At 35.1% G+C, this 24,473-nt stretch overlaps 2 protein-coding genes across 3 annotated transcripts; one reads left to right on the top strand and one right to left on the bottom strand.

Annotated features, from left to right (window-relative positions):
- The first annotated feature begins 431 nt into the window (after positions 1-431).
- Positions 432-9,826, top strand: edem1 (ER degradation enhancer, mannosidase alpha-like 1). The gene is made up of 12 exons (XM_073851882.1): positions 432-998; positions 1,530-1,602; positions 2,705-2,808; positions 3,654-3,825; positions 3,917-4,100; positions 4,180-4,354; positions 5,319-5,439; positions 5,937-6,107; positions 6,181-6,254; positions 6,341-6,437; positions 6,556-6,717; positions 8,428-9,826. The coding sequence occupies exons 1-12, from the start codon at positions 532-534 to the stop codon at positions 8,515-8,517; spliced, it is 1,890 nt and encodes a 629-aa protein (XP_073707983.1). The 5' UTR covers positions 432-531; the 3' UTR covers positions 8,518-9,826.
- Positions 9,827-11,687: 1,861 nt separating this feature from the next.
- gnat1 (guanine nucleotide binding protein (G protein), alpha transducing activity polypeptide 1) lies at positions 11,688-19,661 on the bottom strand. 2 transcript variants are annotated; one of them, XM_073851883.1, is made up of 9 exons: positions 19,437-19,661; positions 17,081-17,123; positions 16,811-16,952; positions 16,047-16,204; positions 15,772-15,900; positions 13,198-13,327; positions 12,933-13,086; positions 12,588-12,789; positions 11,688-12,450 (listed from the first exon to the last, which is right to left on the bottom strand). In XM_073851883.1, exons 1-8 carry the CDS (start codon positions 19,540-19,542, stop codon positions 12,599-12,601), a joined length of 1,053 nt encoding a protein of 350 aa, XP_073707984.1. In that variant the 5' UTR covers positions 19,543-19,661; the 3' UTR covers positions 11,688-12,450; positions 12,588-12,598. The 2 variants fall into 2 exon arrangements, with proteins under 2 accessions (XP_073707984.1, XP_073707985.1); XM_073851884.1 differs by having other exon boundaries at positions 12,595-12,789.
- Positions 19,662-24,473: the final 4,812 nt, after the last annotated feature.

Below are 24,473 nucleotides of genomic sequence, written 5' to 3'. Positions count from 1 at the left end.
TTCGATCAAATAAAAACAGCCTTGCTAAGCATAAGAGACTCCATTAAAAAACATTAAAAATCTTACTGATCCTAAACTTTTGAACGGCAATGAATATATTTCACATTTATTTAACTATGATATAGAGGTTTTTATCATTGACATTATTATTATTATTATTATAAATTATATTATTAGTAGTAGGTAATTATCGCATTATTAGTGGATGTGGTAGATATTACCTGTAGCAGTAGTTGCAACACATGTGATTTTCTCATTGGTTTAGAAATACGGGGAAATGCTTTTAGTTGAGCTGCCACGACATTTCCGCTACTTGCTGCTTGTTTGATTGACGTCTTCATTAACCATTCGCTCTCTCCGTCATGACGCTGCCGGTGGCTGGCCAATCAGCGTTGAGAATCGGGGAGGGGCTGGTTTGTTGACAGGAAGTGTGTGAGAACTGAAAGCAGGAGGAAAACTGTTGACTTTTGCGCTTCGATAAGTCGCAACGTCGAAGTGAATTATGACTTTTAAGGCCGACAGCAGGCAAAGATGCAATGGAGGTCAATAGTCGTGGGTCTTGTCGTTTTGAGGGTGCTGCTGAATTGCGCCGTGTGGCTGGTGTTTGGACTGGGACCCAGCTGGGGCTTTGACTTCCCCATTAAATTCACGTTCAACTTGCATAAGATTGAACTTCTCAAGGAGGACGATGGAGCCACCGTCAAAACAAACGCCTGGTCACAGCACATGTACGACAGCAGAGACCTTCAAGCGAAGACCTGCTCCAAGATTAATGGGAATTCACCAAATAAATCCTACCTCAGCTTCTTCTTTCAGGAGGGCAGAGATGAGTATGAGAGAAAGTACAGCTCTTTCCCTGACGCGCTGAAAGTGAAGATGAGGGGAATGGCCCGAGACATGTTTTATTTCGGTTATGATAACTACATGAAGTTTGCCTTTCCAGAGGATGAACTCAACCCTATAGCTTGTGAAGGTCGAGGGCCTGATGTGCTCAACCCGTAAGTTACTGACTAATCCATATCACCCTATAAAACGACCATTGTAATGTTTCTTGAAATCATAGCCACTTGGTGCTTTTGGTGGACAGCTATAAGCTTAAGTAAATATAAGTAACTTAGGTAAATATAATCATCAATACTTTACACCAAAATGCATACTAATGAAAAGCCGTACTCTGAATGGCAATGACATTCCTATGTCACAAAAAATGTGGCTAGTCAAGCTTTTTTCCTTTAGTCTTTTGATAACAGGAGAGCAGCATCTCAATTCAATTCATATATGCACTTTACATAGTGGTCTTTTATCAGAGGTGACTGTGTCTTAAATGTACATAATTTACAAATCATGCAGTTAATGCCACACATGTTTTTAAGAAGAGCAACTTCACAAATCAGTGAATATGAGACCTTTGAGGCATGGAAAAGGAGAAACATCTGTTATATCCAGCGCCAAGTGTTTTTCAGCTTTATTATAACCAAATGTATTTGAATAGTGAACCTAAGGTACATTTGCTTGTGTGTTTCTCCTAGATCAAATATCAACATCAACGATGTCCTTGGAAACTACTCTTTGACCCTCATCGATGCTCTTGATACGCTATTGGTAAGTAAGCCTATTATTGTACAGATGGCTTAAGTTTTACTTTATATGTGTGATCCTAGACCACAAAACCAATCTTAAGTAGCACGGGTATGTTTGTAGCAGTAGCCACAAATACATTGTATAGGTCACAAAAACATTTTCTTTTATGCCAAAAATCATTAGGTTATTAAGTGAAGATCTTGTTCCATGAAGATATTTAGTAAATTTCCTACTGTAAATATATCAAAACGTAATTTTTGATTAGTAATATGCATTGCTAAGAACATCATTTGGACAACTTTAAAGGCGATTTTCTCAGTATTTAGATTTTTTTTGCATAATGTATAAATCTCAATTTTAAAAAATTTACCCTTATGACTGGTTTTGTGTTCCAGGGTCACAGAAATCGTTCTATTTCATCCTCAGATGATTAAATAACGTTGATAATTCAATAAGTTTTCAAATTAGTTTTTGGTCTTTCATACTGTCAGTGCTTTAGTTTTTGTAATTGTGTCTAAGATGCAAAAAAAAAAAAAAAAAAAAAAAATCAGCTGAACTGCTGAATAGCATAATCCTCTAAAAATAAAATAACATGAGGTGTTCAGTCTATAGTTTTAAAATCCAGTACAGAATTACCATTTTCAGACACGGATTTCCTCCTTTGGGGTTTTAAAACTGCTTTATGATTTATGAGTAAAAGTCTGTGGTTTATGTTACTTGAAGAGACTTTCACATTCGTTCTACAACATAAATTATACAGTCATGTTACGAAACCGTTGCAAAAATTTGTTCTGCTTGTGTTTTATGAATAAGAGCCATTCTTTGTCCTTCGCAACAAGAAAAGAGAGAAAGCGAGTAGGAGTTTTCATGATAAGTCTGTCCTGGTAAACAACCTTGAATTTATCTGAGCTTACGATTAACTTTCAGTTACTTATCTAGTAAAACAAAAATAATCAACAAAAGATATGGCCTCACCTGAACAAACTATGCATCTTGTTCCAGGACTATTGTTTACAAATAATCTCAGGGGAATTTTACTTCTGTGTCACCTTAGAATAACTCAGTAGGCATGCATGCACATTAATGCACTATGTACTTAAAGTTTTGCTCCCCATCTCTGCAGATTCTTGGAAATGTGACAGAGTTCCATCGAGCTGTTAAGCTTGTGATTGACACGGTTTCCTTCGACAAGGACTCAACTGTTCAAGTCTTTGAAGCCAACATTAGGTGCAGTAATTCACTTTAATGGATCTTGTTAATTGAGTCCGTTTAGTGGTTTGTAGCATGAGGGTGAACAAATAATGACATAATTGTCATTACTGACTAAACCAACCCTTCGTAATGCACTAAATATGCTGATCTGCCCCCTCCTCCTTCTAGAATATATTAAAATGTGTTGTTAAAGGGATAGTTCACCCAAAAATTAAAATTCTGTCATTAATTACTCACGCTCTAATCATTCCAAACCTGTAAGACCATCGTTCATCTTCAGAACAGAAATTAAGATATTTTAGTTGAAATCCAAGGGCTTTCTGGCTTTGCATAGACAGCACTGCAGCTGAAATGTTTTATGGCCCAGAAAGGTAGTAATGACATTTTTAAAATAGTCCATGTCACATCAGTGGTTCAATGTAATGTTATGAATCTACGAGAATACTTTTTGTGCACAAAGAAAACAAAAATAATGACTTTATTCAATTTCTTCTCTTCCGTGTCAGTCTTCAAAAATGCAGACAATGAACTAAGAGAGATGGATGTTCTATGTAAGAAGAGAAGAGAAGAAATTGTTGAATTAGGTCATAATTTGTGCTGTCTATTCTTGTAGCTTCATAACAATTGAACCACTGATGTCACACAGACTATTTTAACAATGTCCTTACTACCTTTCTGGGCCATAGAACATTTCAATTGCTGTCTATCCATGGTCTGAAAGCTCTTAGTTTTCATCAGAAATTTTTGTTCCAAAGAAGAACGAAGGTCTTACGGGTTTGGAACAACATGAGGGTGAATAATTAATGACAGAATTTTTATTTTTGGATAAACCATCCCTTCAACTTGTGTTTCCTTTTCAGAATCCTTGGCGGTTTGATCTCAGCCCATATTCTGCTGACTGATCCACGGCACCCGTTTGGGGACATAGCACTGAAAGACTATGACAATGAGCTGCTGCACCTGGCACATGACCTGGCTGTTCGACTACTACCTGCCTTTGAGAACACTAGCACAGGCATTCCCTATCCTAGGGTCAGGTCCACTTACATAAGTGCTATTTTAGAGGGATGATGCCTTGTTTTTGCTGCATTTAATATTGATGTCCTACCTTGTTTTTGTGCAGGTGAATTTAAAGAAAGGCGTCCCTCCTGACAGCATTAATGAGACCTGTACAGCAGGGGCTGGCTCTCTGCTTGTGGAGTTTGGCATTCTAAGCCGTCTGATTGGCGACTCGACATTTGAGTGGGTCGCACGGCGAGCTGTTAAAGCTCTGTGGAACTTGAGAAGCAATGAAACTGGTTTGTTGGGTAAGTGGTAGCTTTTTTTGGTCTTTTGGTCCTTTGTGTTTTATTTGTGATCATATTCCTTTGTTTGTCCTTCTTCCAGGGAATGTGGTGAACATTCAGACTGGTCAATGGGTGGGGAAGCAGAGCGGACTTGGTGCTGGCATGGACTCGTTCTATGAGTACCTCCTAAAGTCTTACATCTTGTTTGGAGAGAAAGAAGACTACAGGATGTTCTCTGCAGCTTACGAGAGCATTCAGAGCCACCTGAGAAGAGGGTGATTATAAACGCTTGCATGTGTGACCACAGCTGCTTGTGGCTGCAGTTTGAGCTTCCAGAGGAGTTTGCATGTGGGTGTCTAACCACCTGCAGATAAGTGTGTCATTTGGGATCTGTAGTTAAGTGTGACAAGGTTTGCACGCAATGAATGTACTGCTTTAGCAAAACAAGACATACAAAATGCATGTTATTCTTTATTTAGTACTAACCTGAATAGGATATTTCACATAAGATGTTTACATATAGACCGCAAGAGAAAAAAAACGCTCAAAAGTTTACATACACTTGATTCTTAATATTGTGTTACCTGAATGATCCACAGCTTTCAGGTCCCACACATTATTATATATATATATATATATTTTTAGCATTTGTGTATTTTGAAACCTTTCCAACAATGACTGTATGTTTTGAGATCCATCTTTTCACACTGAGAAAACTGAGGGACTCATATGCAACTACTAAAGAAGGTTCACACTCACTGATGCTTTAGAAGGAAAACACAATGCATTAAGAGCTGGAAGGAAGAACTTTTTGAATTTGAAGAGAAGGATAATTTTAACTTATTTTGTTTTCTGGAGAACATGTAAGTATCTTCTGTAGCTTCTGAAAAACAGTACTGAATGAAAAAATATTGAATGAAATATGATATTTAGGCAAAATAAGAAAAATGTACACATCTTCATTCACTTAATGCTCTTAATGCATGGTTTCCTTCTGAAGCATCTAGAATTTGTGTGACCTGAAGGTGAAATATCTTATTCAGGTTAGTACTAAATAAAAAATAACATGCATTTTGTATGATCCCACTTATTTTGGTAAAATAATGTATGTTTTGCAGATTCTGCAAGGTGTATATAAACGTTTGACTTCAACTGTATAGCGTGACACTTTGAACTAATGTAATGTTTTTGTTGGCATAACTTGGGTCTAAGTGTGCACATATTTTTTACTCTTTACAGAAGAGAGGCATGTAATGAAGGAGAGGGTGACCCACCACTCTATGTGAATGTGAACATGTTCAATGGACAGATCATGAACACATGGATTGACTCTCTGCAGGCATTCTTCCCTGGGCTACAGGTATGACTCTGTGTCTGTGACTTTTGCTTCTCTCACTCAATCTCTCCATTGTCTTAATATAATTTAATAGTACAGTACAGCTTGTTCAAAAATGAGGAATGTGCATTTTTTAAAGAAATCAATATAGCATGGATGCATTACATTGGCCAAAAATATTCAGCAACGATGCATAAAACTGATCTCAAAAATTTCTATTAACCAAAGAATCTTGAAAAATGTGTCTAAATGTAACATTTGAACAACAGTGTAATAGATATTCATTTATTGCAACTATACTTGTTTCATTCAGTTTTGAAAAACATCTGAAATTATTTCACTTAGTGTAATTAAAAATAGACTATTTTACCCAGTATTTGTCTGTTACTCTAGTACATACTGGCATACTCTAGTGCAAGACTGGACTTTGTATTGTTGAACTAAAATGAGACCTGCTGATAGTCTTTTTTCATTCAGTTCATGTGGGTTTCAACCAGGGTCATTCATCTCTTTTTACTCAGGTTTTGAATGGAGATGTTGAAAATGCCATTTGCCTTCATGCCTTCTACTATGCAATCTGGAAGCGTTTTGGCGCGCTTCCGGAAAGATACAACTGGCAGCTTCAGGCACCAGATGTTCTCTTCTACCCTTTAAGACCAGAACTAGTAGAATCCACATACCTACTCTATCAGGTACAACCTGTTCTTTTATAATCAGATTTTTTGACTTTACAGTGCAATCAACAATAATCTTGACCTTCTGCAGGCAACCAAGAATCCTTTTTATCTTCATGTTGGGATGGACATTCTTGAAAGCCTTGAAAAAAATACCAAAGTCAGGTATGAGGTTGAAAAATGCCAGGAAGCGATTTGATTGGGATGCTGGCCTGTTCTCAGAACAGATGTTTTGTTCATTTGCTTCTCAGGTGTGGTTATGCCACTCTTCATCATGTGGTGGATAAGTCCAAAGAAGATCGCATGGAAAGTTTCTTCCTAAGCGAAACCTGCAAATATCTTTATCTGGTTAGTTGTCTGTTTCTATATGTTCTATATGGTCTTTTTTAGCCATACTTTTAAGAAACTACAAGCATATTCAGCCAAGTTTATCCATCACTAAATTATATTTTACAATCTTTTACAGCTCTTTGATGAAGACAACCCACTGCACAAGTCTGAGAATAAGTACATCTTCACTACAGAAGGCCATGTAGTCCCGATAGATCAGCGCTTCAGGGAAAAGAGTTGGGAAGACCAATTTCCATGTGAAGAGCCTAACAACGAGCCCCCAGCCAACATAAGCAACGTAAGAATTTGATTCAATACACACTGTCATCCCTTTCATTTATAAATAAGAGTAGTAGTATAAGAGTAGATCATAAAGAGGAAGTTCACTTCCAGAGCAAAAATGTACTGATAATGTACTCACCCACCTTGTCATCCAAGATGTTTATATCTTTCTTTCTTCAGTCGTAAAGCAATTGTTTTTTGAGGATAATATTTATTTTTCTCCATATAGTGGACTTCTATGGTGCCCCGAGTTTGAACTTCCAAAATGCAGTTTAAATGCGGCTTCAAACAATCCCAAATGCAGTTGTAAACAACCCCAGCCGAGGAAGAAGGGTTTTATCTAGCGAAATGATCGGTTATTTTATTTTTATTTTTTTAATTACAATTTCTATCCTTTATAACCTCAAATGCTCATCTTGTCTTGCTCTGCCTAAACTGTTGTTTCTGGTTCAAGACAGGGTATGTCTAAAAACTCCCATCTCATTTTCTCCCTCAACTTCAAAGTCGTTGCTTTTTTAAATTTTTGTTTACCTTTCTTTGCAAAAACTGGGTCGGTACTTCTGCAGCGATGTAGGTTGATTTTGAAATGATTTTTGAAGTTGAGGGAGAAAATAAGATGGGAGTTTTTCCGACATACTCTAACTGTCTTGAACCGGCTTTCAGGCAAAGCAAGACAAGATAAGCATTTGAGGTTAAAAAGTATATAAATTGTAATAAAAAAAAAAAAAACAGATTGTTTTGCTAGAGAAGACCCTTCTTCCTCGGCTGGGATCGTTTGAAGCCGCATTTAAACTGCATTTTGGAAGTTCAAACTCGAGGCACCATAGAAGTCTACTATATGGAGAAAAATCCTACAGTTTTTTTCCTCAAAAAACACAATTTCTTTACACCTGAAGAAAGAAAGACATGAATGTATTCGATGACAAGGGGATGAGATTTTTTTTCTGGAAGTGAACTTTAATAAGTAAAACCAGTTTTACAGTCTTTATTAAAATTTGTTAAGCTGTAGGTGCACTTTTTTCAGTCAGCTTTAAGTCAATATCATATATTTTAAATAATTATTTTGCTTGTTTGTTTGTTTTTACCCCCTTTGTTTAGCTTGGGGCATATTTTTATGAAAAATATGAGCAACTCGTTTTTGTTTAATGTGCTTTTTTATCTTTTAAACACAACTGCTAAAACATAGAAGTAGATTTGTTTCAGGTTTCTTTAATGCAAAGAAAGTTCAGAAGAAGTGCATTTATCGCAGATGGAAATCTTTTGTAACTTTATCATCACTTGATCAATTTAAAGCATCCTTAATGTATACAAAAGCTTTTTATTTCATATAAATGCTGATCTTTGGATCTTTCTATTCATCGAAGAATCCTGAAAAAATGTACTCAACTGTTTTAAATATTAATAATAACTTGTAATAATAATAATAAATGTTTCTTGAATAGCAAATCAGCATATTAGAATTATATCAAGGATCATGTGACATTGAAGACTGAAATAATTATGCTGAAAATGTTGCTTTGATCACAGGAATAAATAACATTTTAAAACGTATCCAATTAGAAAGCAGTTATTTTTAAGCACTTAAATAGTAAAAATATTTCCCATTAATACTGCTTAATTTGCTATGTACTTACAGTGTTTACAGTAGTATTTTGTCAGGGACATGACAATTGATTTTGAAAGCGGTCTTAGAAATAAGAATGACACATTTTCATTTGTCTAATAGTGTGAAAGGATTCCTGAAGAGCGACGTTACGGCCTTCCGCTAAAGAGCATATACATGAGGCAAATAGACCACATGGTGGGGCTGTCCTGACATCAGTACTGTCCCTGGACATCTCAACACATATAAACCCCCTGGAGGGGTTCATTAACTCTCCAGTCGGAGAACTTTTCAGTCTCTTTTTGCACATGAAGTGGTCAACAAATCAACCAGTACCATTTGTGTTTTTTCGGACATGAAAGTTGTCTTCTATTGTTATCTGTTGTCTTAATTTGGACCAGGGGTTTGGGTTTGGCTACATATTCGGATCCAGCCAGCAAAGGTCCACAGCATAAAAAACACATTCAGGGCAGTTTGGCTCTTCATAATCCTTAAATCCTTTGCAGAACTGCTTTTGATTTTTCGGGCTAATCGATTTCTGTATTGTGCAATCGAGTGTGTTTACACACACAGTTACATGTTTTCTTCAGTGCCATGTTTAATGAAACTTGATCTAGTATTATAAAGGGCTCTACTGGGTTGAGATGGTATGCATGTTTCAGATATTCTTCCAAGGAACAAGCTCTCAAATAAGCTTTATTTTTCAAAAACAGTTGTTTTATATGCCTTTCACTTTCAGGAACACACATAACAGATGTGCTTCATTTGATACGAATCAAACTGCATTCTGAAAAAATTTAACTTTGCAATATGACACATTTTCATACTTTGTGCCTTGGTTTGCAAGGTGTAGAACACTGTGGCCTATTTTCTTGTTTTGTTTAGTTTTTTGCATGATTCTACGTTTCCATTTGTACAGTTTTTCAGCTGTCAGTGTATTGTCATAATTGGAAAGGTTTCGTTATGTAGCATACATGTTTGATAAGGTTTGCAATCTCCACTCACCTGTTATTTCGACAGAGCAAACCTCATAATGTGGTACATTTTACACAGCCGGTCGAATAAGTGCTGTTGATTTTCTCTCAATTAGGTCTGTTTTGTATGTAAACAAACATGCAACAATGAAACGCATCATAAATGTGTCATTTATCGGACCAAATATTACATTTAACAAAAATCATGTGCCTTTACCTAATTTAATTTTTCTTCAGTCCTCAGGATCAGTAGTATGCCATAATGCAGTCACTGAGAGGTGATGTGCATGTGCTATGCAAGTTACGTTGTTAACTCTTTTAATGCTTGAATGTTGGTGCAAATGTTTTATGAACAAAGTCAGAAATAAGGGATTCTCAGAATGATCAGTATGTTTATAAGAGAAGAATTCATTTCTTTGATATTACAGATTCTAATTTCCTTGGGGCACATACAGAGGATACTCTGAGTAAATAGGGGTTGATATTTATTCAGATTTGTTTTTATCAGATGCGAGTATTCTAATTAAAGTTGGTTAGATTAATGTTAATCTGCTTGTTGATTTCTTTTGTGATTTTAACCTTTTGTCCAAAGAGATGAAGGTGTATGTCTACACTGCATTGACTTTGCAAAACTGATTGACAGTCTAGCTTGATGGTGCTGCGAAAGACACGAAATACAATTTTTTTCACGTCAGTGAGTCGTACGGTCAGGTCTTGATATTAAGTAAATTTTCTGGGTTAAACACATTTAAAACTGTACAAGTACTGTAGCAGCTCAGGCGTACAATCAATCAACGCAGAAAACAATGTCAAAGTTATTTTCTAGAATCAATAGTAGCTAACCTCTCAAAATTAATAAACTGATAAATAAAACTAATACTGGTACGAAGAGGCTTTAATTTTGCAGGTTGTGTATGTACATTTGAAGTCAAAAGTTTACATACACCTTGTAGAATAGGCAAAATGTTAATTATTTTACCAAAATGATAGGGAGCATACAAAATGCATGTTATTTTTTTATTTAGTACTGACCTAAATAAGACATTTCACACAAAACATTTGCATACAGTCCACAAGAGAAAATAATAGTTGAAATGATAAAGAAATTACCATTTACATACACGTGATTCTTAAAACTGTGGTGTTCTTACCTGAATGATCCACAACTGTTTTTTTTGTTTGTTTGTTTGTTGAGTGATAGTTGTTCAAGAGTCCCTTGTTTGTCCTGAACAGTTAAACTGCCCATTGTTCTTCAGAAAAATCCTTTAGGTCCCACAAATTCTTTGGTTTTTCAGCATTTTTGTGTATTTGAATCCTTTCCAACAGTGACTGTCTGATTTTGAGCTCCGTCTTTTCACACTGAGGACTCGTGCAACTATTACAGAAGGTTCAATTGCTCACTGATGTTTCAGAAGGAAACACGATGCATTAAGAGCCGGGGGTGAAAACTTTTGAACACAATGAAGATGTGTACACTTCTTATTTTGCCTAAATAGTAGGGATGTCGCAATACTCAATATAATATCGAACCGTTCGGTACGACATCCACGGTTCAATACGCGCTTGTGAATTGCGGTTTTTCTATATTATTGCAGACGAGTGTTTATTGTCCTTAGATTTCATCATTCAAAACGTTTACCTTTATATCTTGTTTTTAATAAGTTACAGCAATAGCGATGCTTTTATCCATATTAGAAGCTGGAACGGAACGTTGTTAGCGCTACTTCTTTGCATATGTGTTTTCTTTTTTAGCACAAGGGCGCCCTCTGGCATCCAGTATGAATGAAACCCATTCTATTTTGCGTAAAAATCTAAAAAATTATACCTCTCTCAAAAGAAAAATTAAGCAGACACATACTAAACCACACTTTATCTAGTGTGCAGAGGTTTACAGGAGTATTTTGTTAATTTGTTCCAAAAAAACCCACACTGAAGTAGCAATATCAGAACCGAACCGAACCGAAAACCGTGGTTAAAAACCGAGGTACGTATTGAACCGTGGACTAACTGTATTGTTGCATCCCTACTAAATAGCATATTTTTTTCATTGTAGTACTGCTCTTCATAAGCTATAGAAGGTACTAAATTTCCCTAAAAGACAAAATAAGTAAACTTTACCCTGATCTTCACCCTGAAACTTCTTTCAGGGTAAATAAAATAGATTTGGTAAATAAGTAACATTTTGTATATTCTGCAAGGTGTATGTAAACTTTTGACTTCAGCCGTGTATGTGTGTGTTTTATAAAAATTGATAATAAAACTCTATATTCATAAGTAATTCTCAATATATATTTGCGAACAGTCAACCATCCCAATGTGGTTTAAGATGCTAATGCCTGTTTCTCTCTGGATTTAAGCTGTTCGTCGGTTTGCATTCTTTCAGGACGCTTAAAAGACAAACACATCAGGTTCAGTCTTTTCTACAGAAGCTTTATTCGTTCATTTTACATTTGCATGGTTGTTTATGGTTTTGTAGTCAATTGTGTCATTTTAATCAATATCTGCTGATGTAATTTTATCTGTGCACTTAAAAATTCTTTGTCTCTCAGCTAGCTGCTCCTGAGCTAAACAACTTATTACATGCTCTCTTTTCTTCAAAGTCATTCATCTTACATAGAGATTCTGATCATGGGACTTAACATGATATAACTCCTTTGTAAATAAAACAGAACTTTGTCTCTCGGTAAAGTCGAAACTTTTCTAAATCAGCTTGAACAGTATGAACTTACACAATTAATGCTATAACTGAAATGCTTCATAATGTACTCTTGCAAAACATGCTGAAGTGCATATGCAGGTGATCAGAAGGATAATTATTTGGTTTACAGCTGCGTGAAGTGGAGTTGCAAATCTACAGGATAGATCACTGCAAAAAAAAAACACTAATAGAGCCCATACATGTTGTTATGACAAGTTATGACTGGCTGCTATGAATATGTAGGCTCTGATATTAATTATATGCAGTGTGTTTTAATCAAATGTAGATCCCAACAGCAACAATATAATTTCTTCAACAAGATTTAATCATTTCAGTTCTCTCGTGTGTGTGTGTGTGTGTGTGTGTGTGTGTGTGTGTGTATGTATGTGCACTGGAGAATTCCTCATTAACCAGGGAGGAAAACAGGCTACAAGGGGCAATAGGTCAGTATTGGGTTTTGTTGATTAAGCCGCTCTGTAAACGAAAGAAAGACTTTTTAATTATGCACATATGGAAATTGTAAAGATATTTAATATGCTACAACAACATAACGCAATACTAATATAATATTATATTACTACTGTATATTTATGGTATTATATTGTAATCACCTCTTACTTGTTTAGAAGAGACCGCAGTCTTTGAGATTTTCTTTGATGATAATGTCTGTTACGGCATCGAACACAAACTTGACGTTCTCTGTGTCTGTGGCACAGGTCATGTGGGAGTAGATTTCCTTGATGTCTCGTCGCAAGTTCAAATCTAAGAACTGCAGCTTGATGTAGTTACCAGCATCCTCAAAGGTGTTGGGACCTGAGAAAGGCATGCCGTTATATTTTTTAGCATGGTTTTACATATTAATAATTATAAGTTTGAATGTTTTAAGGCAGTTGTGAGAATCTATATGTTAAAGAATGAAGTTTATATTTTTGTTTGCAGACAAAAAGCTGTCTCACCATCATAATCAGGGAAGCACATGCTCAGATGAGCTTTCTTGATCTTCTCCACGAAGACGTCCTTCTTGTTGAGGAAGAGTACAATGGATGTGGTGGCGAAGTAACGGTGGTTACAGATACTGTTGAACAGGTGGAGACTCTCATGCATTCGGTTCTTTGATAGGAAGGACATGGAAAAACAGGGTTTGTCACTAAAATGCCTCAGTAGTTTACACATATAACTTCTGATTGGGGTTTCATTCATGGGCCACAAATGGCAACCCACCACTTCATCGTCCTCCACCAGCACCATGTCGTATGCACTCAGAGCAGCGATGAAGATAATACAGGTCACACCTTCGAAGCAATGGATCCACTTCTTCCTCTCTGAGCGCTGACCACCCACATCAAACATCCTGCAGACCAAAAAAAAAAAATAATTTTATTAGCAATGTTGTCTATTCAAATAACATCTTGGACTTTTGCATTCTTGAAGGCCTGCTCACACCAAGGACGATAACTACAAAGATAACGATAAAGAAAATATCCTATGGAAGCCTGTTTCTGCCACTGATAACAAAATCAAAAAGGTAATTGCAACTTTTTATCTCAAAATTCTTTTTTTTCTCAGAACTGCGTTATATACAGTGCCTTGCAAAAGTATTCACACTCCTTCATTTTTCACTTTTGTTTTGTTGCAGCATTATGTTAAACTGCTTTAAATGAGTTTTTCCCCACATCAGTTTGCACTCCATACACCATAATAATGACAAAGCAAAAAACAGATTTGTAAATTTTACAAATTTATTAAAAGTAAAACACTGAAATAAGTACATTGCATAAGTATTCATACCCTTAACTCAGTACATAGTTGAAGCACCTTTACAGCCTCAAGTCTTTTTGGGTATGATGTGACAAGCTTTGCAGTTATCTGCCATTCTTTGCCTCACCCTTTCACCTCTCCAGCTTGGATGGGGGCTGGCAGACATTTTCTAGAGTCCTAGTTGTTCCAATCGTCTTCCATTATGGATAATGGAGGCTACATGCTTCTGTGAACCTTCAATGCAGCAGATTTTCTTCTGAACTCTTCCCTAGATCATTGCCTTAACGCAAGTCTGTCAATGAGCTCTACAGGCTGTTATCTTGACCTCAGGACTTGGTTTTTGCTCTGATATGCATTTTCAGCTGTCAGACCTTTGTCTAAGATTTGTGCCTTTCTAAATCATACTCATTCAAATGAATTTGCCACAGTTTAACTCCACTCGAAGTGTAGCAATATGAATGCTCCTGAGCTAAAGTTCGAGTGTCCCAGAAAAGGGTATGAATACTTATGCAATGGGATCTTTTCAGTTTTTTTTTATTTCTAATAAATTTGCAAAGTTGTTACAAACCTGTTTTGTGCTTTGTCATCATGGTGTATGAGATGTAGATTGATGTGGAAAAAAAAGTAATTTAAAGCAGTTTAACATAAGGCTGCAACAAAACAAAATGGGAAAAAAATGACTGTAAACTCACAATTCTGACTTTTTTTCCCCAGAACTGTGAGATATAAATGCACAATTGCGAGTTGTAATGTCAGAATTGCTAGAAATAAAGTCAGAATTGAGATATAAACTCAAAATTCTGATTTTTTTTCTCAGAAATGTGAGATATAAACTTGCAATAGCGAGTTATGAAGTCTAGTTCTGAGGAGGAAAAAAAGCCTGATATGTTCACAGAATAGTGAGTTTATATCACTTAATTCTGACTTTATTTCTCAGAATTGCGAGTTTATATCACTTAATTCTGACTTTATTTCTCAGAATAGTGAGTTTATATCACTTAATTCTGACTTTATTTCTCAGAATAGTGAGTTTATATCACTTAATTCTGACTTTATTTCTCAGAATTGCGAGTTTATATCACTCGATTCTGACTTTATTTCTCAGAATTGTGAGATAAGTCGCAATAACCTTTTTTAATGTTTTTATTCAGTGGCGGAAACAGGCTTCCATAAAGTCCACATCACAGCTATCCACCTTATTCTTTAATGTAAGACTGTGCAGAAGTAAGCCTATGGACAAGACTTATGGATCATTAGCCGCTATATAGAAATAACGAAAACAATAACAATGTGCTGTAAAACAGTAATACTGTTTGCACTACAAACCACTATGTTCATAATTAAGACATTAAAATAATATGGAAGGACACACTAATTTGCAATATCAAGTAGCAAAACAAGCTTTTTGTACAGCTAAAAAGAGCTGTAGGCAGATGAGACTGGAAGCCAGACCCATTACATTTACAGATGGCCGCGCCCACTCTTTAAGATGGATAACAATAAGGCAAAAAGAAACAATATTGTTGGAATCACTTTCAGAAAGTTTTTTTTTTTCCTGCTTGTGAACGATAAAAACATTGACACCTAATCAGAATCAGTCCTGCTATAGCAAGCTTGAGAATTTAAAGCAAAAGACGAGCCAGGGTTGCCAGGTTCTCCCAATTGCTACTCAAAACTATCCCAGTCGCATTTTAAAATCGCAATCCTGGGTGTAAAATACATGTTTTTTTTTGACATGGTTCCCCAGGTAAAATTCACATTCCAGGGGCTAAATATCACGATATTGAGTTTGCTTTAACTCGCGGACATGAAAAACAACCCGCGGCAACAGTGTTGAAGTAGCCCAAGTGTGCGATTAGAATCAACATTAGTTATTGTCCGCTTGTATTGACGCTAATATAATTATCTTTATAGTTATCGTCCTTGGTGTGAACAGGCCTTTAAACTTGCTTGGATTTTTGAGATGATGATGGTCATTGGTTGGTTTACTTCATGCCATAGTTATGATTGAGGAAGCTCTTTGTAGATGTAACAAACCTGAAGTTGAGGTCCTTGAAGGAGAACTGGGTCTCGATGATACCAGTGGTCTTCACTCTTGATCGCAAGACGTCCTGTTCAGTAGGGACATAGCCAGGCCGAACCAGCCTCTCCAGGTCATTCAGATAGCTTGGAGATAAAGCAAGAATCAATACAGTATTTTCCTGTAGACTACATAATATTTCAAAGATGATTTTGTTACTGATTTGATCATGGACAATAAAACCTTGCTAACTGGTATTTAATGCTTTAAAAGACTAATTATGAAGCCATACTATCCGGCAGAGTCGTTGAGCTGATATTCGGAGGCTCTGTCGAAGCACGCCTGGATGCCCGAGTCCTTCCACAACCTCAAGATGATATCAGAAAGCTCCTTTGGCATGGTGCCTTCCTCGATGGTGTCTGCTAAGTGCATCAGCTTCCTTGCATCATCCTGCAACAAACAGGTAAAATTATGTATGTTTTGCAGTACTCACCATTGTATTTTTGATGAAATTCAAGAGCTTTCTGACTCTACATAAACAGCATGTGTCTTACCACGGTCAAGGTCCAGAAAGGTACCAAGAACATCGACAGGAGAAAACGTTTTATGTGCCTTTTTTTCTTTTTTCTTTTTTTTTTTTTTACTATTTTGTCAATGTTCTTGTTACCTTTCTGGACCTTGAACGTGATAGGACCCTTGCTGTCTATGGAGAGTCAGAGAGCTCTCGGATTTCATCAACAATGTATTAATTTGTGTTCCCAAAGACGAACGAAGGTCTTATGGGTTTGAAACAACACGAGGGTGAGTATTAATGACAGAATTTTCATTTTTGGATGAACTAACCCTTTCATTCTTAATTTTTTTTTTTCAACTTCATTTTTGAAGTAATTTGATTTAATTTAGGTTTAAATGACTTGGTTGTAGAAAGAATTTCATTGTACTTAAAATTTTAAGGCAGCACCTGAACTTTTTTTGCTTTTCAAGTTGAAGTAGCTGGATTGTATGTGTATGTTTATTGCTAATGACTATGAATGCTTAAATGTTCGAGTAGAGCACCTGTGCAGCAGCATCTCCATAGGAAAGGTTGAGAGTGGTCATGGCTCTCACAATGGCCAGGATCGACTGCAGGGTGTTGCTGTAGATGATGACAATGAACTCCAAACACTCTTCAAGGGAGTAACCATCTTTGTGAATAATTCTGTCATGGAAAAACAAAACAATGACCAAGCTGTTCATAAGAAAGATCACTGAATATTAAATAATAGTGAGTGTAGTCTCACATAAACCAATTCATTGTATTATCATAGGTTTTTCTTCAGCACTTACTTCATTTGTTTGACAATTGTGCTTTTCCCCGACTCACCAGCACCTAAAGAAGATAGTAATCAGTTTATTATTGCGGTTATTGCTTTAAGTTTTTATTACATATTCACTGCTGTTCAAAAGTTTGTTGTTGGTAAGAATGCAGTCACTTATGCTCACCAAGGCTACATTATTTAATCAGATATACAGTAAAAACGGTAATATTGTGAATTTAGAGCAATTTAAAATAACTGTTCTATTTTAATATATTTTAAAATGTAATTTATTCCTGTGATGGCAAAGCTACATTTTCTGCATTACTTCAGTCATCAGTGTCACATGATCCTTCAGAAATCATTCTAATATGCTGATTTGCTACTCAAGAAACATTACTTTTTATTATCACTGTTGGAAATAGTTGTGCCGCTTATTATTTGTTGTGGAAACATTATATATATATATATATATATATATATATATATATATATATATATATATATATATATATATATATATTCAGGATACTTTGATGAACTAAAATAAAGTATTGAAATAGAAATTTTCAACATTAGACATATTAGACATATTATGTCTTAAAATCTTTTTTTTTTGTACATTTTATATGTATACACACACACACACACACACACACACACATACACACACACACATATAGAACAACTTGAAAATAGATTCGAATCACAGACTGTTTAAGTTATGAGGAAAGAAATATCATGAGACCAAAACTATGAAAGGATTTGATGGAGAGTACCATTTCTGAATTTGATTTGATTGTTAGCCGACTGATTTGACAAAATTGTGATAAACCTAGTGATATTCTTGTGGTGCCTTCTATCTCGAGCCAAACCCCAATCTTATTAAAAAAGGTTCATTTTGTTTGTTTCACAGTTGAAATATATGAATACAATACCGGTCAAAAGTTTTTAAATGTTTTTTAAAGAAGTCTCTTATGCTCACCAAGCCTGCATTTATTTGATCCAAAGAACAGCCCAAACAGTACAATTTTAAAATAGTTTTACAATTTAAAATAACTGCTTTCTATTTAAATATATTTTAAAATATTATTTGTTCCTGTGATTTCAAAGCAGATTTTTTAGCATCATTACTCCAGTCACATGATCCTTCAGAAATCATTCTAATATTCAGATTTGCTGCTCAAAAAACATTTATTATTATTATTATTATTATGTTGAAAACAGCTGAGTAGAATTTTTTCAGTTTTTTTTTTTTTTTGGATAATAGAAAGTTCAGAAGAACAGCATTTATCTGAAATATAAATCTTTTGTAACATATAAATGTCCTTATTATTACTTTTGATGAATTTAAAGCATCCTTGCTAAATAAAAGTATTAATTTCTATAATTTCTTCCTAAAGAAAAGAAAATTATACATTATACATTAGTGTATAATGTTCATATATACTGATCTTTGGATCTTTCTATTCAAAAAATGTACTCAATTTTAAATATTGATAAAAATTGTTTCTTGTACAGCAAATCACCATAGAATGATTTCTGAAGGATCATTTGACACTGAAGACTGGAGTAATGATGCTGAAAATTTAGCTTTGATCGCAGGAACAAATTACATTTTAAAATATATTCAGATAGAAAGTAGCTATTTCACAATATTACTGCTAAAATCTCTTTTTTATATTTTGAAGTTCATAGATCTATATTGTTCCAATGTAAAATCCTAAGTAGTAAAACAACTAAGATTTGTCAAACTGTAGACATTCACACAATTAGAAAGATTTATTTATTAATTACTTATTTATTTATTATCATTGTGAATTAATGAATACATCCTTCTCCTCTACTGTGTTTATCTTTTGAAGGATTACATTAAGAGGCTTAAGGCTTATTAATTTTGTCCTAAGCCTTGTCCAAGCTTGATGTCCCATGACCCTGACCTACATCACCTCACGGACAAAACACACAGATATGATAGACAGTAATGCAACTTTTGCTGAATTTACATGCATACTATTAATACGTCTTGATTCTGGCATGCAGGGTTTTTTTAGCGATGCAAATTGTCACTTTTTAGTGTCTTTTGTAATAAGACTTAGATCACAATTATGAATCTCCAGTTTAACTCCACTTTGGTTTGAATTTCAGTAGGCCTCAGGCATTAATTTTCATCTTGCATTTGAGCTTTAAATATGTAATATTTCTTTCATATAACAAAAACAAATTCATGAAACATAAAGATTCTTTCATAATCGTCTATGGCTATGATATGAAGCTGTTGCCTGTTTATTATGGGAAGGCTTCACAACAAATCTGCAGTACAGCATCTTCCAAAATCTAGCAAATAAGCTATTCTTTATGTTTTGACTCCGCTTGTGTGTTGTTACCTAGCAGCAGAAGTTTGACGGTCCTGGCATCTTTGTCGGCGTCCTCTTTCAGTTTCTTCTCTAGCTCCCTGGAGTGTTTATCCTCGGCGCTCCCCCCGGCCCCCATACTGACTCTTGATCAGGGAAAAGAAGTCCTTCTGGATGACCACTCGCTTGCCCAGAGGTCTCCAGGTGCTGACAACGATACAGCTCACACTTCGACTGGATCTCGGTGACCTGATGAATTGTTTGGAGTCTTAGAGGGATTTTGGAGATGTCTCTGACCACCTGGGTTGGTAGGGCCAATGAAGAACAAGGACAGAAGGCATTGAAAGTGTGGAGAGGTCATTGAACCTCAGATTTAAAGAGAAGGTGCTGTGCTCAGCGAAAGGTGATAATCTGGCCAGCGTCTTCATGAGCACATTAGAATGGGCCATGGAGACTGGAGTGGAATAATGTGATGTTGTTGCAATTGTTTGCCAGCTGATGAACGTGATATTCAAGAAAAGGTAGATTCTAAAAGTAAATTGGTCTCATAAATGATTGGATATGTTGATTTTGAACTGCTGAAAATGCCTCATGAAAGAAATTCACATCTCCATGGCCTACATTTTTGGCTTTTTCTAAAAGAGCCAAAACATTTTTGCTATAGGACTGAGGGTGCAGGTGTTTCTGATGTTGAATATTGAAATCTCCATGAGTAATTCTAATCTCACCTTCCCACTGTAGTCATCAGGATCGGTTGACATTTTCCATGTTGTGGACACAGTGTGCAGTGCAGCGTTTAAAGAGCTTTAGTCTTTTACCTGACAGAGCTCATTGACCCCAATCTGAAGATTGATACATTTTAATCCACAGGCATCACAGATTCTTCATTCTACTTCATCAGTAGCAATTCATTTGAATATTTTAAGAGTTTGATCCAAATTCTTTAATGCATGTTTAATAAATGATCACATTTATCGTGCTAAACGTTTCTTTAAACCAAACAAAAATATTAAAAACTAGTATTAAAGGGATGTTTTGGACTATGGGGGCACCATTATTTAGATGATGTGAAATGACTGCACTCAGTGAGCTATCTACCTGTTGCTATTTTTACCACAACAAAAATCTGAAAATAAAATACTGGTATAATGCCACATTGTGCGGCTTTTGGTTGTAATTTTCAGTCGAAGGGCAACAAAAGAAGCACTATAAGTCTTTACAGCTTTTCTTGGTGATAAGAAGAGGAGAAATGAATGGGAAGATGCCTGTGGATGAATAAAACTTCCTAAAATCCTGCACCCATGTTTTCTCCACCTTAGTCCTGACACCTTTGAGGCTTTTAGTAGACCACTGCTACTGAAAGAGCTTACAAATGGCAGAGACAAGAAACGCTAGATGCCAAATCAAAAAACTTCATTTTAAGAAAAATCAACATTTTAAGTCAAAACTAAAATTACAAGATTAAAGTCATAATATTTTGAGAATAAAGTTGAAATATTTCGAGAATAAAGTTGAAATTAGGAGAATAAAGTGATAATATTTTGTGAATAAAGTCAAACTTTTTGAGAATAGAGTCGAAATGTTTCGAGATAAAAAGGTCAAAATTACAAGAATAAAGACATAATGCTATGAGAATAAAGTAAAAAAATTTTGTGAATAAGGTCGAAATTATGAGAATTAAATCGTAGCAATTATAGTTATATTTTGAGAGTAGTCTATTCTCAAAACACTTCAAAGCAAAGCTTCGACTTTTCATCCTCAAATAATTTAAACTTTATTCTTGAAACAATTTGACTTTATTCTCAAAACATTTTGATTGCTCTCGATCAATTTGGACTTTATTCTTAAAAAGTTTAGACCAGAGGTCTCAAACTCAATTCCTGGAGGGCCGCAGCTCTGCAGAGCTTAGCTCCAACCAACTCCAACTCACACCTGCTTGGAAGTTTCTAGTAATCCTGAAGACCTTGATTAGCTGGATCAGGTGTGTTTGATTAGGATTGGAGCTAAACTGTGCAGAGCTGTGGCCCTCCAGGAATTGAGTTTGAGACCAGTGGTTTAGATTTATTCTCACAATTTAAACTTTTTTCTTGATAACTTTCGTCTTTATTCTCGAAAAGTTTCGACTTTTTTTATTCTCTAAAAAGTTTCGACTTTTTTTATTCTCTAAAAAGTTTTGACATTTTTATTCTCAAAAAAGTTTTGATTTTTTTTATTCTCGAAAGTTTCGACTTTTTATTCTCTAAAAAGTTAAGACTTTTTTTATTCTCAAAAAAGTTTAGATTTTTTTTTATTCTCGAAAGTTTCGACTTTTTATTTTTGAAAAAGTTAAGACTTTTTTTCCCCGAAAAAGTCTGACTTTTTATTCTCAAAAAAGTTCAGAATTTTTATTCTCGAAAAAGTTCAGACTTTTTATTCTCGAAAACGTTCCGACTTTTTATTCTCGAAAACGTTCCGACTTTTTATTCTCGAAAACGTTCCGACTTTTTATTCTCGAAAACGTTCCGACTTTTTATTCTCGAAAACGTTCCGACTTTTTATTCTCGAAAACGTTCCGACTTTTTATTCTCGGAAAAGTTTCGACTTTTTAATTTTTGACTTTTTCTCAAAAAAGTTTTGACTTTTTATTCTAGTAAAAGTTTAGACTTAACTTTTGACTTTTTCTCAAAAAAGTTTTGACTTTTTTTATTCTCGAAAAAGTTTTGACTTTTTTTATTCTCGAAAAAGTTTTGACTTTTTTTATTCTCGAAAAAGTTTTGACTTTTTTTATTCTCGAAAAAGTTTTGACTTTTTTTATTCTCGAAAAAGTTTTGACTTTTTTTATTCTCGAAAAAGTTTTGACTTTTATTCTCGAAAAAGTTTTGACTTTTTTTATTCTCGAAAAAGTTTTGACTTTTTTTATTCTCGAAAAAGTTTTGACTTTTTTTATTCTCGAAAAAGTTTTGACTTTTTTTATTCTCGAAAAAGTTTTGACTTTTTTTATTCTCGAAAAAGTTTTGACTTTTTTTTATTCTCGAAAAAGTTTTGACTTTTTATTTTCCCGAAAAAGTTTTTGACTTTTTATTTTCCCGAAAAAGTTTTGACTTTTTTTATTCTCGAAAAAGTTGACTTTTTATTTTTCGACTTTTTTTTTCTCAAAAAAGTTTCGACTTTTCATTCTCATAATTTAGACGTTTTGACTTTATTCTCGAAAGGTTTCTACACTTTATTCCTCAAGAAAAGTTGTGTCGACTTTATTCCAAGAAAAGCTTCGACTTTATATTTTCGAAATAAAATTTGAAATATTTCGACTTTAATCTCATAATCTCAAGATTTTTTTTTTCTTTTTTAACATGGCACTAAAATGCCATGGTACTTTATTCACTATAACCTCTTTCAATCTTTACGTTAAGAATGCAAAAGAAAGAAAGCATCAATGTTTACCCGGTAACATTTCTACAAAAAGGTCAACCTGTATTTGTTATAAAATATATAACTTTAATTAGTCAACAACAAAGATGAAAAACAAAAACAAAAAAACAAAAACAAATAAAAAATACATTAATATAATATTAACCGTTCATAACATCTAATTCTGGATCTTTTTCACATTAGAATATCCTAAAAAAGACAAAACAAGGGGACAAACCACAGTGATGTATAATGTCTTACAAATGAAAGAAAAAAAATACACTTACAACAACCATTTCACACAGCCCGTTTGCTATGTGTGTTGAGAAAACACAACGGAGGTGAAACAGACACATCAGATAATTGTGCTTGATTCCATCACTAGTTCAGCAAAGTCCTCTGTCTTCAGAAAACAGTCTCTCTCTCTCGCTCTCGCTTCATTATGTCAAAGACCATACAGCAACACAGCAATATCCAGAATTTGACTACATATCTGTACAGTACAAATACAATTCATGCAAACTCAAACAAGCCCCCTAAAGTTAAGTTTCAAATAATCACCTATTAAATGTTTAGAGGTGCTTGCTTGGACGCTTATTACTGAAAATGTCTGGAGAAACAATTCTGCTTTGCAAAGAGAATGGACAGGTTTTGAACCCCCAACTTTGAGATTCTTTGCGTGCAATAGTACATATTTATACAAATGAAACGTACGAAATGAAAAAGGTGATGTACATACTGTACAGGAGGCTGTAATCAATAATAAACCAAACATATAACACACAGAAACGACTTTATATTTAACACACATTAGCATAGCAACATATGGAAGATCAAGAAGATTAAAAGATGAGTTTCTGATGATATTAAAGTGTTTTTCAAAGTCTTTCGAGAGGTCACAGAATACTCAGATGCACCAAATATATGTAGAAATTCTTTATCCGTACATCTGCAGAATGAGAACACGTGCTTGGCTAAAAGAGTCCGCTAAAATACCAACGGCATCAGTCCCATCTGGTATCAAAACATCAAGTGCAGTCCAACTGTCCATCAGGAGTTTCAAATGTCCAACTATCCGGTTAGTGGTATATACATACGTTTTATGATAACAGTCACACTGTGTTTTATTATGGGAATACCGCCGTAATAAATATATTGGAAGAAAAGTAACAATGATAACAAAATATTTGCACAGATCTATACACAAAACGTTTTTGTCTCTTCTTTTTTTTGCTCTATTTCCATACAAAGATATCCACAGAATCTAACTATGTACAGCCTACAATAAATACTATGAATTTCCCAAAACGTACTGTTTATTTTCTCCTCGTTCGTAACGGTTGCGGGTATACGTTTGTGTGTAATGGTAGTCAAAGACCTTGAGGTCAACCTCAAGTCTCATTCATTTTGAATGGAGTGGGATGTTTCTCCGTCTCATGTCCCAGCTTTGCTGCTCTGCTCCTGGTGGTGTCTCCTGTTTCGCGGCTTCCGGAGGTCTTTCTGTACTTCCTTGAGGTCCTTCTTCTTGTGTGCGTGAGCTGCAGGGTCGTCTCCCATCTGCCAGTAGTCCTGGCAGTACTGGTTGATGAGGCCCATCTCTGGTTGGCTGAGGATGGTCAGCAGGTCTTTGTACTGCTCTGCGCTGGGCGTCCAGGCGCTGGCCTGGAGAGGAGGCGCGGCGGG

This window comes from Garra rufa, chromosome 12 (genome assembly GCF_049309525.1).
Source record: "Garra rufa chromosome 12, GarRuf1.0, whole genome shotgun sequence".
Classification (NCBI taxonomy): Eukaryota; Metazoa; Chordata; class Actinopteri; order Cypriniformes; family Cyprinidae; genus Garra; species Garra rufa.
This window is presented reverse-complemented; position numbering and strand designations above follow the sequence as displayed.

What these genes read in the sequence shown, in the direction of transcription:
- edem1 (XM_073851882.1), top strand. Translation starts at nt 532, where the DNA reads ATGCAATGGAGGTCAATAGTCGTGGGTCTTGTCGTTTTGAGGGTGCTG. An exon ending in GTCTTTGAAGCCAACATTAG is followed by an intron (nt 2,809 to 3,653) that starts GTGCAGTAATTC and finishes TTTCCTTTTCAG; the next exon opens with AATCCTTGGCGGTTTGATCT. An exon ending in CCACATACCTACTCTATCAG is followed by an intron (nt 6,108 to 6,180) that starts GTACAACCTGTT and finishes GACCTTCTGCAG; the next exon opens with GCAACCAAGAATCCTTTTTA.
- gnat1 (XM_073851883.1), bottom strand. Translation starts at nt 19,542, where the DNA reads ATGGGGGCCGGGGGGAGCGCCGAGGATAAACACTCCAGGGAGCTAGAG. An exon ending in TGGTGGAGGACGATGAAGTG is followed by an intron (nt 13,087 to 13,197) that starts GTGGGTTGCCAT and finishes TTCCTATCAAAG; the next exon opens with AACCGAATGCATGAGAGTCT. An exon ending in GTGCTTCCCTGATTATGATG is followed by an intron (nt 12,790 to 12,932) that starts GTGAGACAGCTT and finishes TGCCTTTCTCAG; the next exon opens with GTCCCAACACCTTTGAGGAT.